This window comes from Triticum dicoccoides, chromosome 2A, assembly GCF_002162155.2.
Source record: "Triticum dicoccoides isolate Atlit2015 ecotype Zavitan chromosome 2A, WEW_v2.0, whole genome shotgun sequence".
NCBI classification, from domain to species: Eukaryota; Viridiplantae; Streptophyta; class Magnoliopsida; order Poales; family Poaceae; genus Triticum; species Triticum dicoccoides.
Window position 1 is genome coordinate 580,500,427 of NC_041382.1, and position 16,572 is coordinate 580,516,998.

The 16,572-nt window shown below is 48.3% G+C and overlaps 1 protein-coding gene across 1 annotated transcript; it reads left to right on the forward strand.

Moving 5' to 3' along the window:
- Positions 1 to 9,394: 9,394 nt before the first annotated feature.
- Positions 9,395 to 10,497, forward strand: LOC119355497. The gene is made up of 2 exons (XM_037622308.1): positions 9,395 to 9,926; positions 10,043 to 10,497. The coding sequence occupies exons 1-2, from the start codon at positions 9,441 to 9,443 to the stop codon at positions 10,355 to 10,357; spliced, it is 801 nt and encodes a 266-aa protein (XP_037478205.1). The 5' UTR covers positions 9,395 to 9,440; the 3' UTR covers positions 10,358 to 10,497.
- The last annotated feature ends 6,075 nt before the right edge of the window (positions 10,498 to 16,572 follow it).

Consider the following 16,572-nt stretch of genomic DNA (forward strand, 5'->3'; position numbering starts at 1 on the left):
TCTCACAGAGAAGAATATCGTACTGTCCGGGAGCTGGAAGAGTGCAAAGCCCAACTGGAGGCCGCACTAGCCGCGGCAGGGGAGCTCAAAGAGACCCCCTCTGGTAAGATACACTTCGAAAGATTAGTATCTTGCGAAGTGCGGCGTGGGTGTAAATCTGGCAAATCATATTGCAGATGGCGCCGGACTGGATCCGGAGAGGCAACAACTCTTACGCCGGCTAAAGGCCGGTGAGAGTATGCTGACAAGGGTGAGGCGGGAGAAGAACGATCTTTAGGATGCCAACACCAAGCTGGACGTTGAACTTAAAGATGTTCGTGGCCAGCTGTCGGACTCCACTAAGGAGAATCAGCGGCTTCGACGCGGCATATTTAGTAAGTGCTTAAGAGAATCTTTGAAAGAAAAGAGTTCGGCGAGGAAGTCGACTAACAGAGTAATGTCTATAGGTATGCTAACGGGTCGTCCTGCAGAGGAGATGCCCGGTTCTACGGGTGACCTTCTTCCCGAGCTCTCGCAACTGCACGAGCGAGTTCGGCAGGCGATGCAAGGCGTTGCCCAAGCCTTATGGCCTTCCCACTCCATGCCCGAGGGCCTTGGAGAGCTTTCGGAGAAGCTTAAGGGAGCTCGGCGGCGCTTCCGGTTGTGGAAGATATCGGCCTGCCGACAAGGCGCTAGGGAGGCCTGGGCCATGGTGAAGACGCGGTACACGAAGTCTGACCCAAACCACATGGCCGAGATCGGACCTGTGGGGCCTGACGGGTAGGAGATCCTTGTAAGCTTAGTGTACGGCCAAGTAGAATTGGCCGCCAAGTATTCCCAGCAGGACTGTAAGTTAGACAGCCTGTTAGATGGTATTGAAGAGGAATACAATCAGTCAGAGTGACTATGTAATTTTTAATTGACATGTGTAATGCCTTCTAGCCGGATTGTAGATCGTTTGTCGTTGCCGACCTTTTCGCTTCAACCTCAGGACCTGACGGTCCGGAGTGTGTCCGAATACCCTACCAGTTATGTAAGAACCGGGGTACGCATGGAGACCAGGCGTAGGGGTCATTAGTGCTTTATCAGACAAGTGCCCAACTAGTTATGTTATATTACATGGTTAGTAAGAAACATCTTCCAGAGAGAATAGTTCCGTTAGGGGTTCCTTTCTCTGGGAGGCATGCCCTAAAGTGCATGTCCGGACTGCAAACGCAGGAAAATAATCTGGGGGCATATATAAATAAGTAAAAAAGGTCATCTTTTAGTTCATCGACCGAATATTCCCTTAAGAACGCTAGCTTTCGGCTTCACCCAGTCTGAGGTACACATCCGGCTGATCCGGCAGTAACAATCGCAGAGGTGCTCCCTTTACCACCTAGCCGAACAATCGGGAACATAGGGGTAAGCACAGGAGCCAGGCAACCCAGCTTGGCCAAAACTTAAGTCATATCGATGCATATAATGGTGAAGAAAAGGTACATGCGGAAGTTTGACACATGTGGTGGGCATGAAGCCCGTATAAATAAGCTTCTGTTAAAGAAGCCCCCAGGTTTAATGAGCGCGAGTAGCACGTCACTTGAGGAGCCTTTAAGGGCTATAAAAGAAAAGGGGGGAAGGAGAGAAATGTAAGACATAAAATGTAAAAAATGGACAGAGGAAGGAGACAAACACACAGTCCAGCGCTAGGCATAGAATCTTCGGAGACGGGCTGCGTTCCATGGGTTCGGCTTGAGTCGGTTATCCGACGCATCTCGCAGGCGGTATGCTCCACCAGTCAGGACTTGGTCGATTATGAAGGGACCTTCCCACTTGGGCTTTAGCTTGTCCTTTTTCTTGTCCGGCAGGCGTAGAACTAATTCGCCAATGTTGTAGTTTTTGGCCCGCACTTCTCTGCTTTGATATCTTCGAGCCTGCTGTTGATATAATGCGGAATGGGCTTTTGCCACGTCGCGCTCCTCCTCTAAGGCGTCCAAACTGTCCTGCCGATCGAGCTCGGCTTCCTTTCTTCGTACATGCGCACTCGAGGTGAGTCATGAATTATGGCGCAGGGCAAGACTGCCTCTACGCCGTACACCATAAAAAATGGTGTGTATCCGGTGGTGCGATTCGGCGTGGTCTGCAGCCCCCAGAGTACGGAGTCGAGCTCCTCTACCCAGTGCGTGTTAGATTCCTTGAGGGACCGCACTAACCTGGGTTTGATGCCGCTCATGATGAGACCATTTGCACGTTCGACCTGACCGTTAGTTTGTGGGTGATAGACGGAAGCATAATCGAGCTTGATGCTCATGTTTTTGCACCAGAGTTTTACCTCATCGGCCGTAAAGTTCGTGCCGTTATCGGTGATGATGCTGTGGGGGACGCCATAACGGTGTACGACCCCGGATATAAAGTCTATCACAGGTCCGGATTCGGCCGTCTTAACAGGCTTGGCTTCTATCCATTTGGTGAACTTATCCACCATGACCAGTAAGTATTTTTTCTTGTGGGTTCCACCTTTAAGGGGTCCCACCATGTCAAGCCCCCAGACCGCGAAAGGCCAAGTGATGGGGATAGTTTGGAGGGCTGTGGGTGGCATATGGCTTTGGTTTGCAAAAAGCTGGCAACCGGCGCATCGTTGGACCAAGTCCTGAGCGTCCGCCCGGGCCGTCGGTCAATAAAAGCCTGTACGGAAAGCCTATCTTACAAGGGACCGGGCTGCGGCGTGACGGCCACCGAGTCCGGCATGAATTTCAGCCAGCAGGTTCCGCCCTTCCTCTTCGGAGATGCACCTTTGAAGGACTCCGGTAGTGCTTTTCTTATAAAGTTCTCCCTCATGGACTTTATAGGCTTTAGATCGCCGCACTATACAGCGTGCCTTGTTTTGGTCCTCTGGGAGTTCCTGCCTAGTAGGGTAGGCTAGGAATGGTTCTGTCCACGGGGCGATAACGGCCATTAGTACGTGGGCTGAGGTTGTGATTTCATTGGCAGAGCCTCCGATTATGTCAGATTGTTCGGCGTCGGACAGTGCGGTTGGGTCCGGGCTAATATTGCCATGTTCCCCTTCCCATACTACGGATGGCTTGAACAGCCTTTCTAGGAAGATGTTGGGGAGGGGACCGCATCGCGTTTTGCGCCGATGCGTGCCAGGACGTCTGCCGCCTGATTGTTTTCTCGGGCTATATGGTGAAATTCGAGCCCCTCAAACCGAGCTGACATTTTGAGGACGGCGTTGCGGTAAGCTGCCATTTTTGGATCCTTGGCATCGAAGTCTCCATTTATTTGGGATATCACGAGGTTCGAATCCCCACGCACCTCTAGGCATTGAATGCCCATGGATACTGCCATCTGGAGACCATGTAAAAGGGTCTCGTATTCGGCTGCATTGTTGGAGTCCGTGTACATAATCTAGAGTACATATTGAACTGTGTCTCCTGTGGGGGACGTCAAAACGACACCGGCCCCAAGTCCGGCCAACATTTTGGAACCGTCGAAGTGCATGATCCAGTTTGAATATGTGCCGTACTCTTTAGGGAGTTCGGCCTTCGTCCATTCTGCGACGAAGTCGGCCAAACCTTGTGACTTGATAGCTCGCCGTGGCCTATAAGTTATGTCGAATGGGACGAGCTCGATGGCCCATTTTGCAATCCGGCCCGTTGCATCACGGTTGTTTATAATATCGTTGAGTGGTACTTCCGATGCTACTATGATTGAACACTCTTGAAAGTAGTGTCGTAGCTTCCGGGATGCCATGAATACCGCATATGCAATCTTTTGATAATGTGGGTACCGTGATTTGCATGGGGTGAGGACAGTGGACACATAGTAAACCGGCTTTTGAAGGGGGAATTTGTGTCCGTCCGTTTCCCATTCGACGATGAGTACTGCGCTGACAACTTGATGGGTTGCTGCAATGTACAATAGCATTGGTTCGGCGATGTTTGGCGCGGCCAGGACGGGGTTTGTTGCCAATATGGCTTTTATTTCCTCGAGTCCGGCCGTGGCGGCATCCGTCCACTCGAAGTGTTCGGTGCACCGAAGGAGGCGATAGAGGGGTAGCGCCTTTTCTCCCAACCGGGAGATAAAGCGGCTTAGAGCCGCCATGCATCCGGTTAATTTTTGTATTTGTTTGAGGTCCTTTGGGATATCCAATTGTGACAAAGCTCGGATCTTGGCTGGATTTGCTTCGATTCCTCTACCGGATACAATGAAGCCCAAGAGCTTTCCGGCTGGAACACCGAAAACGCATTTTTCCAGATTTAGCTTGATGTCATATGCTTGGAGGTTGTCAAATGTAAGCCTCAAGTCGTCTACTAGAGATTCGACATGTCTTGTTTCTACAACCACATCATCCGCGTATGCCTCTACTGTTTTGCCGATCTGGTTTGCCAGACATGTCTGAATCATGCGCTGATATGTTGCGCCGGCGTTTTTGAGCCCGAAAGGCATTGTGTTGAAGCAGAATGGGCCGTATGGGGTGATGAATGCTGTTGCGGCTTGGTCTGACTCGGCCATCTTGATTTGATGGTAACTGGAGTATGCGTCGAGGAAGCACAACGAATCGTGTCCTGCAGTGGCGTCGATAATTTGATCGATGCGGGGGAGGGGGAAGGGATCCTTTGGGCAAGCCTTGTTAAGGTCTTTGAAGTCAACGCACAGGCGCCAGGATTTGTCCTTTTTTGGTACCATCACCAAGTTTGCTAGCCAGTCCGGATGTTTTATATCTCTGATGAATCCGGCCTCCAATAGTTTGGCTAGCTCCTCTCCCATTTCCTATCTCTTGGGCTCAGAGAAACGCCGAAGGGCTTGTTTGACAGGTTTGAATCCTTTTAGGATATTTAAACTGTGTTTGGCCATCCTGCGTGGGATTCCTGGCATGTCTGAAGGGTGCCAGGCAAAAATGTCCCAGTTCTCCCGTAGGAATTCTCGCAGTGTTGCGTCTACATCGAGGTTTAATCATGCCCTGATGGAAGCTGTTTTATTGGGGTCCGTTGGATGGACCTGGAATTTGACTATTTCATCCGCTGGTTTAAAAGAGGTGGACTTGGATCTTCTGTCGAGTATCACATCGTCCCTGTTTACCGTGGAGCGCAGCGTAGTCAGTTCCTCAGCCGCTAGGGCTTCGGACAGTGCCTCAAGGGCCAATGCGGCTGTCTTGTTTTCGGCGCGGAGTGCTATGTCCGGATCACTAGCGAGAGTGATGATTCCGTTCGGCCCGGGCATCTTGAGCTTCATGTACCCGTAATGGGGTATTGCTTGGAAGATTGTAAACGCTTCCCGCCCCAGCAGAGCGTGGTATCCGCTACTGAAAGGGGCCACTTGGAACGTGACCTCTTCGGACCTATAATTATCCGGCGTGCCGAACACCACATCTAGTGTGATTTTTCCTGCACAGCGCGCTTCCTGACTGGGGATTATTCCTCTAAAGGTTGTGCTGCTTCGCTCAATGCGGTTCCAGTCTATTTCCATTTTTTGAAGGGTTTCCTCATAAATGAGGTTCATCCGTTGCCTCCGTCCATGAGTACCTTGGTGAGGCAAAAGCCGTCCACTATAGGACTGAGTACCAATGCGGCTGGTGCTCGAGCTGTTTGGAATTTAGGTTCATCACCGGCATTAAAAGTAATAGCCGTGTCACTCCATGGGTTTATTGTTGCTACTTGATAGACTTCGGCGGGGCTGTGGAGTGTTCTTTTTCGCATATTATTTGATGCGAAGGTCTCGAAGACTGTTAAGACTGTATTGGAGTCCCTGAGGTGGCTTTCTGTGGCCTCCGGAATTAGGAGATTTTCGCCCCTTTTGGCCACCTGCCGGAGTATCCAACATGCTCTAAGGCTATGAGTTGGTGTGGCGTCCTCTATACTATGAATTTTACAGGGTCCATTAAGCCATCCCTCCAGTACGGTTCCATGCCCTGTAGAGGGTTTTGGTTTTTTGGTTTTTAATCCGGATGTCTGATGATGATGCACCCTTTTATTTCGGACGAGGTTTCTATTCAAGGCCGGATTGTCCCAAAATTTAGGTTCGGTTTTTCGGGCGCTTTCCATCGCACAGTACTTTCGTACTATGGACGCCAAGTCAGCGAAGCGTGTAAGATCACGACGACCTGTGGCGTTGAGGATTCCCTTGTCCGTGCAATTACTGCAGAAGATTGAGATTGCGTCTTCCTCGTGGCAGTCCTTTATCCTGTTCATAACCAGGAGGAATCTTGCCCAGTAATGATGTACTGTTTCTTCGGGCTTTTGCCTGATTTGGGATAGATCGCTTATGTTCGGGTGGGTGGGTGGAATTAAGTCCGGAACTTCACCCAATCTAAGACTCAGAGGCCAAGGAGTTTCCGAACTCTGAAGTTTGGATTCTTGGATGTTGTCCAGTGAATCTAGCCCGTTGCCTGATTCTAAGTTCAGGTCTTGAGTTACATCCTCCCCTCCGCGGGTATCCGGCTTGGAGGGATCGGGAATCCGGACGTAACTAGTCCTTAAGATAGATGAAGAGTCACAGCACTGTGCCTCTACCACGGCAACGTGATGGGTGACTTGGGGAGAATTAATTTCTCTTAGATCGGGTTTAAGCCCAATCTGGTCATAATCCATAGTGACCCCCAAGGCGGTGATGCGATCCAAGAGCTCGTTTACGGAAGAGAGCTCCATTGGATCTAACTGCTCGACGAGTTCCGAGCTGATGTGAAGATTGCTTTTGATGACCAGAGAGGTCACCGTCGGCGCAACGGCCGAACAGGCGGTCATGAGAAAACCGCCTAGCCGGAGAGTTTGGCCGACAGCCAAGGCTCCCTTAGTAACGGCGCCGTCTTTAAAGACGGGAAGAGGCATCCTTCCTGATTGCGACGGCACAGAGAAACTCTCAATGAAAGCACCAATGTCGGTGTCAAAATCGGCGGATCTCGGGTAGGGGGTCCCGAACTGTGCGTCTAGGTCGGATGGTAACAGGAGGCAAGGAACACGATGTTTTACCCAGGTTCGGGCCCTCTTGATGGAGGTAAAACCCTACGTCCTGCTGGATTAATATTGATGATATGGGTAGTACAAGAGTAGATCTACCACGAGATCAAGGAGGCTAAACCCTAGAAGCTAGCCTATGGTATGATTGTTGTATGATGAAGTTGTCCTACGGACTAAAACCCTCCGGTTTATATAGACAACGGAGAGGGTTAGGGTTACACAAAGTCGGTTACAATAGTAGGAGATCTAAATATCTGCATCGCCAAGCTTGCCTTCCACGCCAAGGAAAGTCCCATCCGGACACGAGACGAAGTCTTCAATCTTGTATCTTCATAGTCCTGGAGTCCGGCTGAAGGTATAGTCCGGCTACCTGGACACCCCCTAATCCAGGACTCCCTCAAGGGGAGCCTGGCTAGTGTTCGGGACGCATTTTGGGTGAGAGCGATCTTGTAATGTTGGATCTCTTTGTGTGAGTTGGGGGCGGGTGGAGGCATGTGTGTGCATCATCATTTTTTAGAAAAATCCAATCTAATCATAATCTTTCATGGGAGTACTGAGAACACCAGAAGTAAGGGCATATCAAACGCATACCCTGAGATTGGACACCGCATCGAGTCCTGGACATTGATGCAGGAGCCGGCTATCCAACCGTTCTTGCATACATTTCAAAGTAGATATCAACAAATCAGATGGATTACATGCAAATTAAATGATTTTTATCTAAATCGAAGCACATTCATTACATTTTTGACATATTTCATCAGAAAAGTGACCAGACCTAATCCTATTCTAGATCTACAGTGGTGCACATCCTTCGGGTCCTTGTTGTTCACCTCCGGCATTGGCCGTGACCATGTTCGACAGAGCATCTCCACTAGCGATCCTAGCAAAAGATGTGATCTCTGCAATACATTTATATCATTGAGAGAACCCGACAATCCAAGAAAGCAATGCCAGATCCACAAGTCATGTGAAGCCACGGCTTCGAGCAAAATAGTGAGATCATGTTTATGATCGGTGTACTGCCTATGCCAAGTCGCAGGGCAGTTCTTCCACCTCCAATGCATGCAATCCACACCCCCGAAGCATGCCCATCCACCCTCTTGCTTCATTCGTCGCCATCAACTTCTTTGTGTTCTCCTCATTAGAAGCTCGGAGATAGGGACCAAAAACCCGGATGAAGACCTTGGTAAACACACGCACACATTTGATCGTGGTATCTTCTCCAATGCGAAGATACTCATTGGTGTAGTCACCCGGAATGTCGTATGCTATCACTCACGTTGCTGCCAATATCTTTTGGTATGAACTAAATCCTAGCAAACCAGTGGCATTCCTCCGGCGAGTGAAAAAACTGAGAATGTGAACAAAAAGAGATCTACGCATTCGATAACGCCTACGGAAGAGATGTGTCGGATAGGTCAGTACCTCGGCGAAGTAATCTTTCATGAGCATGGAACGATGAGTTAGGTTGTGGAATGCAAAGACGACCAATCGGCAATCATCGACGCTTTCTCTTCCTGATGGCCTCAAAATATTAGATGAGATGCAATAAGCCGATGTGCTTGAAACCATAGTCAAAAGCATGTCCTCAAAGACGGCCAACCGTCGATCGTTGGCGCTTTCTCTTCCTGGCCTCAAAATCTTGGAAAAGATGCAACAAGACTAGGTGATTGACATCATCATCAAAAAGCACATCCTTTATGTCGAAATCATCTGACTTGACGACTCCAGTCATCCATCTAAAAAATTAGTCCGCGATTTAATCTACAAATCAACCGTCTCGTAAAAGTAAAACGCACGGAAACTTTTGGAGAAATTACCTTTCGCGGCAAGAAGGCGTTGCTTCTTCCCATCAATGATTGGTAGCAAATCCGCCGCCCCTACTTCCCATGGTCGTGCGGCCCCAAACCTGCGGCGCCGGCACGACAGCTGCGAGGAAGAATCAGGGATCAAGCGCGCCCGAAACAACCTCTTCCGACTGCAACGAGGCCCCGAGTGAAGCTCCGTGATGAATCCATGGAGACGTCGGCCACGCATCCACGGGATGGATGGCCACCCACAAGCTCGCAAACCGGTGGAAAAGATGCGACGGAAGGCAGCGGAACTACTCGATGGCGCGGGGTGGCCAGGGGCAATCAGAATCAACGGCGAGATGCGGCAGCGGAATAGAGCGCACGAGCTGAAACTTCCGCCCTGTCAAAATTTTCTGCCGATAGGGGAAACTGCACATATATACAGCTTAAGGGGTCTAATATACAGCTCCCCAGGAAAAAAAAACCAGGTTAAAGGTTTTCGCAAGACATGTCCGGGACATTTTTTCAGCCTGAAACTGAAGACGGCGGTTATTTTCTGGGTCAGGGCCGTGGGGCATTTTACGGACCCGCTAGAGATCTCTTAAAAGCATGGGATAGGATGGGATCTGGTAGAGATGCTGTAAAAAAACCTCAACATGGTATAATAACGCCACGTGAACAAATTAACGAGTGAGTGTCCAGTCTCCACGGAAACAGAGAAGGAGCAAACATGCTCTGCGCTCCGCCGCAAACGCTGCGTCCGTCGCGGCCGCTCTTGCCCCCACCGCGATGCTCCGGCAGCGCACAGCCGTCGCCGTCCTCGGCCGGGAACATCCGGCGGCAGGTGCTCCAGCCCGAGGGCCGCGCGAAGCTGGACCCGCGCTCCGACCGCGACTTCTACGCGTTCCCGCGCTTCGTCAAGCACGTCGACGACGGCTTCCTCGCCACGCTCACCGACCTCTACAGGGAGCGGCTGCGACCGGAGTCGGACGTGCTGGACCTCATGAGCTCCTGGGTGAGCCACCTGCCCCCGGAGATGCGGTTCCGGCGCGTCGTCGGCCACGGGCTCAACGCGCAGGAGCTGGCCAAGAACCCGCGCCTGGACTACTTCTTCGTCAGCGACCTCAACCGGGAGCAGCGGCTGGAGCTCGATAGCGCCTCCCTCGACGCCGTTCTCTGCACCGTGAGCGTGCAGTACCTGCAGTCGCCAGAAAAAGTATGTGCCATCCACCACCGTGTGTTCTTATCCTCTTCTTCTCTCCACCACACAATTGATACATATTAACTGTTCGATCAGTTCATATGCTCACTGCATACTGATTTCCTTGTAAGGTTTTCGCGGAGATCTACCGGGTGCTGAAGCCGGGCGGAGTGTGCATCATGAGCTTTAGCAACCGGATGTTCTACGAGAAGGCCATCGGCGCGTGGCGGGAGGGGTCCGCCTACAGCCGCGTCCAGCTCGTGACGCAGTACTTCCAGTGCGTCGAAGGTTTCACGCAGCCGGAGGTGGTCCGGAGGCTGCCGCCCTCCGACGCCGGCGGCAAGTCGGGCTCGTCGCCGCTGGAGGCCCTGATGAGGCTGTTCGGGCAGGCCAACTCTGACCCGTTTTACGCCGTCATCTCGTACAGAAACTTCAAGCCCATGTGAAATTCTTCGATTTACGTAGAAATGCCAAGAGCAGAAAACATGTCCGGATGTTGGAAATGCCAAGAGTATAACATAGAGTATGTATATATACATACGAAATACGGAAGTTTCTGTACGAAACAGTACTGGCACGCTGCCTGTAACGTAGTATTTCAGACCCGCGTTCATCTGGAGATAGGAGTCCGAGACTGACTCGTACTAGTCGTACACGACGCGCCACGATCCCGCGGGCAGTCGGAGTGGTCGGCCATATAAGCCAGCAGGGGGCGCGCGTCCAATACCCCAAGTTCACGCCGCTGCATTGCCGCGTCCAGCCATCCAACACCGTAGCCCGTCGAACTTACGAGTTGATTAGGGCACGGCGCAATGATCCGCCCGACGATGGCGTGGGAGAAGGCGGTGCAGAGATTCGCCAAGGGCGAGAAGGAATTCACCGAGGGGGCAGAGATCCTGCGGCAGTTCGCCGCCGTCACGGAGGCGGACCTTGCGGCGGGGAAGCTGGTGCCCACGAGGGAATTCGCCGCCGCGACCGCGCTCGCCGAGGAGACCGCCCTCCGCCTGCTCCACAGGGCGGAGGAGGAGGTGGGGAACGCCGAGCACACGGCCGCGGCGTTCGTGGGTAGGCCGGGGGCCGAGAAACTGGTGGAGCCGCTCCGCAGCCACGCCGCCTCCGTCGCCAGGCTGAGGACGCAGGCCGCGGAGTTCGCCGCTTTCACGCGCCGGATGGCCTCGCTGCCGGTCGTGGAGGAGCCCGAGAGCTCCGAGTTGAGACCGCGTGGAGGCTTGACGGCGGGAGTCGAAGGATCCGGACGCAGGGAACAACGAACAAGGAGGCCCAACGCCAGATACTTCGGGCCCGAGTGGAGCTCCTGAGCCCGCCGGCCGGCCATCGGACGCTCCAACACTGCTACTCCACAACTGATTTCATACGATCTACTCCTACCAGAATACGAGATCATGCCGTTTGTTACCTTTGTCTTGAAAGTTCAAACTAGATTATCGGTCGTTTGTTACTTTTCTGGTCAAAGTTTAAACTAAGATTATCGGTCAGCTTCAGATGATGTATATACATATAGCTTGGGAACAGCGATACGTTTGTTGCACATGTAAGACCTACCCACATGAGCAGTCAAATTCTAAGATCCTCTTTGATTCGTAGGATTTTCAAAACGTATGAATAAAAAAACGTGAGATTAAAGTGGCATGTCATCTTAAATCCTAATGATTGTATAAATGTTTGATTGTGCATAAAAAAACGTAGGATTCTTTCAAAGAGGTTTGAGTGGAGTCTAGTGCAAATGAATCATATGAAAAAATTCATATGGTTTACAATACCACGAATCAAACAACCTACATAGGAGAAATTCATAAGGAGTAGAATCCTCCAAGGCCTTCTTTGGTTTGGAGGAATTTTATAGAATAGAATTCTTATAAGATTTTTTTTCTTTAGAGCCATTTGGTTCATAGAAACGGATTCCTATTCCTACACAGGATTAGTTCATATCCTCCACATTTCAAAGAAAATTAAACATGAGTCTAGACTCAATGAAAAAATTCGTATGATGCGAACAAATGACATTTTTTTTCCTATTCTTACTCATAGGATTTAAGATGCATGTCATCTCATTTCCTATAAGTTTCTTATTCCTACGCACCGTCTGCAAGCGTATGAACCAAAGAAGGCCCAAAATTCCTCTGAGAATCCTTTGAATCAAAGAAGCCCTAATGGTGCATCCTTACCTTGAAGTTTGAGAAATTTGCACCTGAACTGGACTTAAAGTGCAGCAAATCATGCCGTAGAAAGACCAAACAAACGCCAATAATTTCTAAACTTATTTTAAAATGTGGTTACTTAGGGCCTTATTTATTAAAAAAGATCGAAGAGAATTGCTCAATTAATTTACGAAAAATGAATGAAAATCGTCACAACAGATACGTAAAAACAAGGATCATAGGTGGACAAGATCGAAGACCAGCGATAAGCATTACAAAACCAAAAAACCATCACACGCTGCATTGGTGGACACGATAATAGACTCTCATATATACACACACACATTTCCAGAATCTAGAGTGAAGGATCTCAGTTGCAAGCAGAGCGACTGGTCAGAGGGACGTAGCGGACAGAGGCATCGGTGCGGACGCTTGTGGATCCGTCGGTGCTCTTGTCAATCACCTGCAGGTTGTTGCTTACGATCAGGAATAAAAATTTCAACGAAATTCTGCATATTTCGATGGGGTCCGAAGTATTTTTAGTCTAAAATTTCAAGCCAGATTCAAACTAATTTCAAAATAATTCAATGAGGTTTCAAATCTTTAAATCCTATGAAATTTCGCATATTTCAGTGAGGCCCGAAATCATTTTGTTTACGAAGTTAAAAACCTTGCTTTCGACAACTTTCCAAAGTTTTCCTTCCAGCCTAGACATCATCTCCGCTGACGCTGCAATTCTATCTTCTCACGGTTAAAACCTCTGTATTTATTCTGTAGTTAGTTTAGACCTAGGGTCCTAGGCTAGATAATTGAGATCTGTTTGGTGTATATATACCTCACGCATGCAATGAATACAATGCGCTTCGCATAATAATCTAAGGACGCGTCTAGCGAGCGGCAGGGTGCTCGCTAGCGCTCGCGAGCGGCCAGGCAAAAAAGGAAACTGCCTGTCCCCCCTGTCCCAGGAAGGAAAGCGCTCACCCCCACCACTTTTCGGCCGCCTTTTTCCTGTCGAGAGCGCACAACAGAAACAGTCCCGAGCGGCCGGCAAAAAAGGAAAATTTTGGTCCCCCGTACCAAAAAGGAAACCGCCGGTCCCCCACGACCAGCGCGCACCAGGCGGGCGTCCTGGAGCGGCCAGCTCCGCCAACCGATCACGCCTCCACGCTACAAAAGCTCTCTCTCCTCTCCTTTCCTGTCCTTTCCTCCTTCCCCAAAGATCTTCTTTTACCCACGAAAAATGGTTGTCTGCTAAAGAAAACCCCTAGATCGTCATGGCAAGGAGAAGAAGCTGAGATCCAAACTGAGGAAATCAAGGGAAAAAGCTACAACAAAAACCCTGTGAGTTTCCCCTTCTCATATCCCTCCCCTTCCCCTCTATGCATGTTGATCCTCCCTACCTGCTGTTCTCTCAACCTCCTTGTGGAGATCTTGTTACCAGCAAAAAAAAAATCCCCCAGGCACTGAAGCCAACAGGCTCCCCTTTACTATGTGTTATGTATGAACTCCTGTACCATCTTTTGCATAGTATGTGCAATTCTGGGGGGTGAAAAAGACAGAAGATTAATGGACCATAAAACCAGCAAAAACATGTGGAACTAGGTGAAAACCTTCATGTGCCAACTTTTGCATACTATGTGCAACTAGAGAAGCCTTGATGTACCAACTATACTAGCAAACATGTGCAACTGTGACGGTTGTGGTTTTTGAAGTTTCTGGTTTGTAGCACTGCACTAGGTACTTGGTCAGCTCCGTAGGCAGCGTCTCAGCTACGTTCAGAAGACCCCCCGAATAGCCTCTCACACAAATTTGCTCCTTGCATTGGAGTCAGTTCTTTATTCAACTTGACAAATCTCCCTGGGGACGCCATTATCCTACCAGCCTGTGACGGGCAGTCTGGATTCTCTCCATTCATCTCAACTTCTGTGTTGACATTCTGGGTATTAAAAAAAGAACAGTTGAGTGAAAACTTGTGCAAGTATATAACTAACCATGCCAACTAAAAAAGGCTGGTGATACCCTTCATTTGATATTTTTAAAAATACAACTAGAAAATGAGATACTGTTGGATAATGTTGATGATGCCAACTAATGAGATATTCTTGTGCGACTAGAAATGCTGATGATGCCAACTAATGAGATATTCTTGTGCAACTAGAGAGGATGAGGATGTCAACTACTTGGATAATGTTGTCCAACTAGAATTGCAGACGGTGCCAACTAAAGAGATACTCTTCTGCAACTAGAAAACCTGAGGGTGCCAAATCATTAGATATTGTTGGACAATCCCTCAAATTTTTTAAGATGGGATTAATCTGAATTCTTGTGCAACTAGAGAGGCTGAGGATGTCAACCACTTGGATAATGTTGTCCAACTAGAATTGCTGAGGGTGCCAACTAAATAGACACTCTTCTGCAACTAGAAAATCTGAGGGTGCCAAGTCGTTAGATACTGTTGGGCAATCCTCAATTTGTTTTAGATGGGACTAATCTGAGTTCTTGTGCAACTAGAGAAGCTGAGGATGTCAACTAGTTGTATATTGTTGTGCAACTAGAATTACTGAGGTTGCCAACTAATTAGATACTATTCTGCAACTAGAAAGCCTGAGGATGCCAAGTCGTTACATACTCTCGGGCAATCCTCAATTTTTTTAAGATGGGACTAATCTGAGTTCTTGTGCAACTAGAGAAACTGAGGATGTCAACTAGTTGTATATTGTTGTGCAACTAGAATTACTGAGGTTGCCAACTAATTAGATACTATTCTGCAACTAGAAAGCCTGAGGATGTCAAGTCGTTACATACTCTTCGGCAATCCTCAATTTTTTTTAAGATGGGACTAATCTGAGTTCTTGTGCAACTAGAGAAGCTGAGGATGTCAACTAGTTGTATATTGTTGTGCAGCTAGAATTACTGAGGTTGCCAACTAATTAGATACTATTCTGCAACTAGAAAGCCTGAGGATGCCAAGTCGTTACATACTCTTGGGACAATTCTAAAAAACTTGAAGATCACAATTCTAAAAAACTCTTGTACAGATCAACACTCCAATCATCAAAAATTCAAGCATCATACCAGAGATTGGCTAGTAGGATCACAAAAGTGATGCATCTGTACAAATGAATTTAGGTGTTTTTCCTAGAAAAATACCTAGAAGGGGTTGAGTTAACAATCTGTGAGAATGAAAATGTTGTTAATATTTCAGTACTAGTACTATTTGGGTAAGGTAGCAGACTATACACGCATAAGTGGAGGTGGATTAGATGACTGAATGAAAAATTATCGATAACATAGATGAACTGCATAGACATCAAAAGTCTGATTGCTCCCATCAATATCTGGTAAGATAAGATTACAACTGTTAAGCTACAAAATTTGCATTTTCTACTTCAGCTGCCATAGAAACCCAAGTTGAATCAACATCGCAAGTAAATTTCCCAAGTCTAAATATCATCGCTTGTGCAACTGGTTAGCCCTTAGTGTGCAACTTCATAAGTTGGCTAGCCAACTGAGATATGTATATGAGTCATCCAACTACGTTTGCGTTCCTGTGCAACAATTACAACAAACTAGCCAACTAGTTACTTACATGTGGCAACTTACGAGAAAACAGAGAAACCACACAGATGCATTTACAAGAAAAAAAGAGGTACATAATGTAATGAAGCTCTAGAGAGAGTATCATGTTTAACGGGACAATTGTAGTCTAGGCAAAAATAGATGGATCAAGATAGGATGCTGAACCATATCAATAGTTGCGAAATTAGAACAACCCGCCGCGAAAATCCAACTCAACCCTAATCGCTGTACAAACTCACCACTAATCCTAATCACCATAGCTCCTTGAGCAAGATGCCGAAAGTACTGTACATATGCGGACGAGAGTATGCATGCTTCTAGTTTACAAATAGTAGTTGGTCGAGCTTACAATGACCCGCGTCTAGCTAAATTGAAGTAAGCAATGTGAGAGCTAGATTCATCTAGCCAATTTAGTATTGTTGTGTTGTGTAACTGCTTGATGGTCATATCCAACTGAGAACTATTATGTGTGCAACTACAACTGCTACACATGCCAACAAAAAAATATGAATAGCAAAATAGATCAACTTAAACAAGGCTTAAACAAAAATGTCATCTAGTCTTTGTATCTTCATGAAAGTGGATAGGATTTTCTATACCTGAAGCATACAGAGGCAACAAGCATAGCACAAAAGTAGCAGAATGTAGGACACCCAATTTCATCCAAATCAACGGCCTTCTAGCGAGTGTGCTACAGAGATAAGATTAAGCTGTATCAGAAATGCGTACTGATACAAGTGCCTGTGCAACTTGAGCGGCAGTAGAAAAAACAACTTGCATTTCCTGACATGACATACCAGATATTGATGGGAAGCTGCCATGAGCTCGTACAAGGCCAAGTTGAATCACAGCCGCGCGGAGCTGCCATGAGCTCGTACAAGGCATGTGTGTAAAAATCATCAGCAGCAGCTTGCTAGTATTTC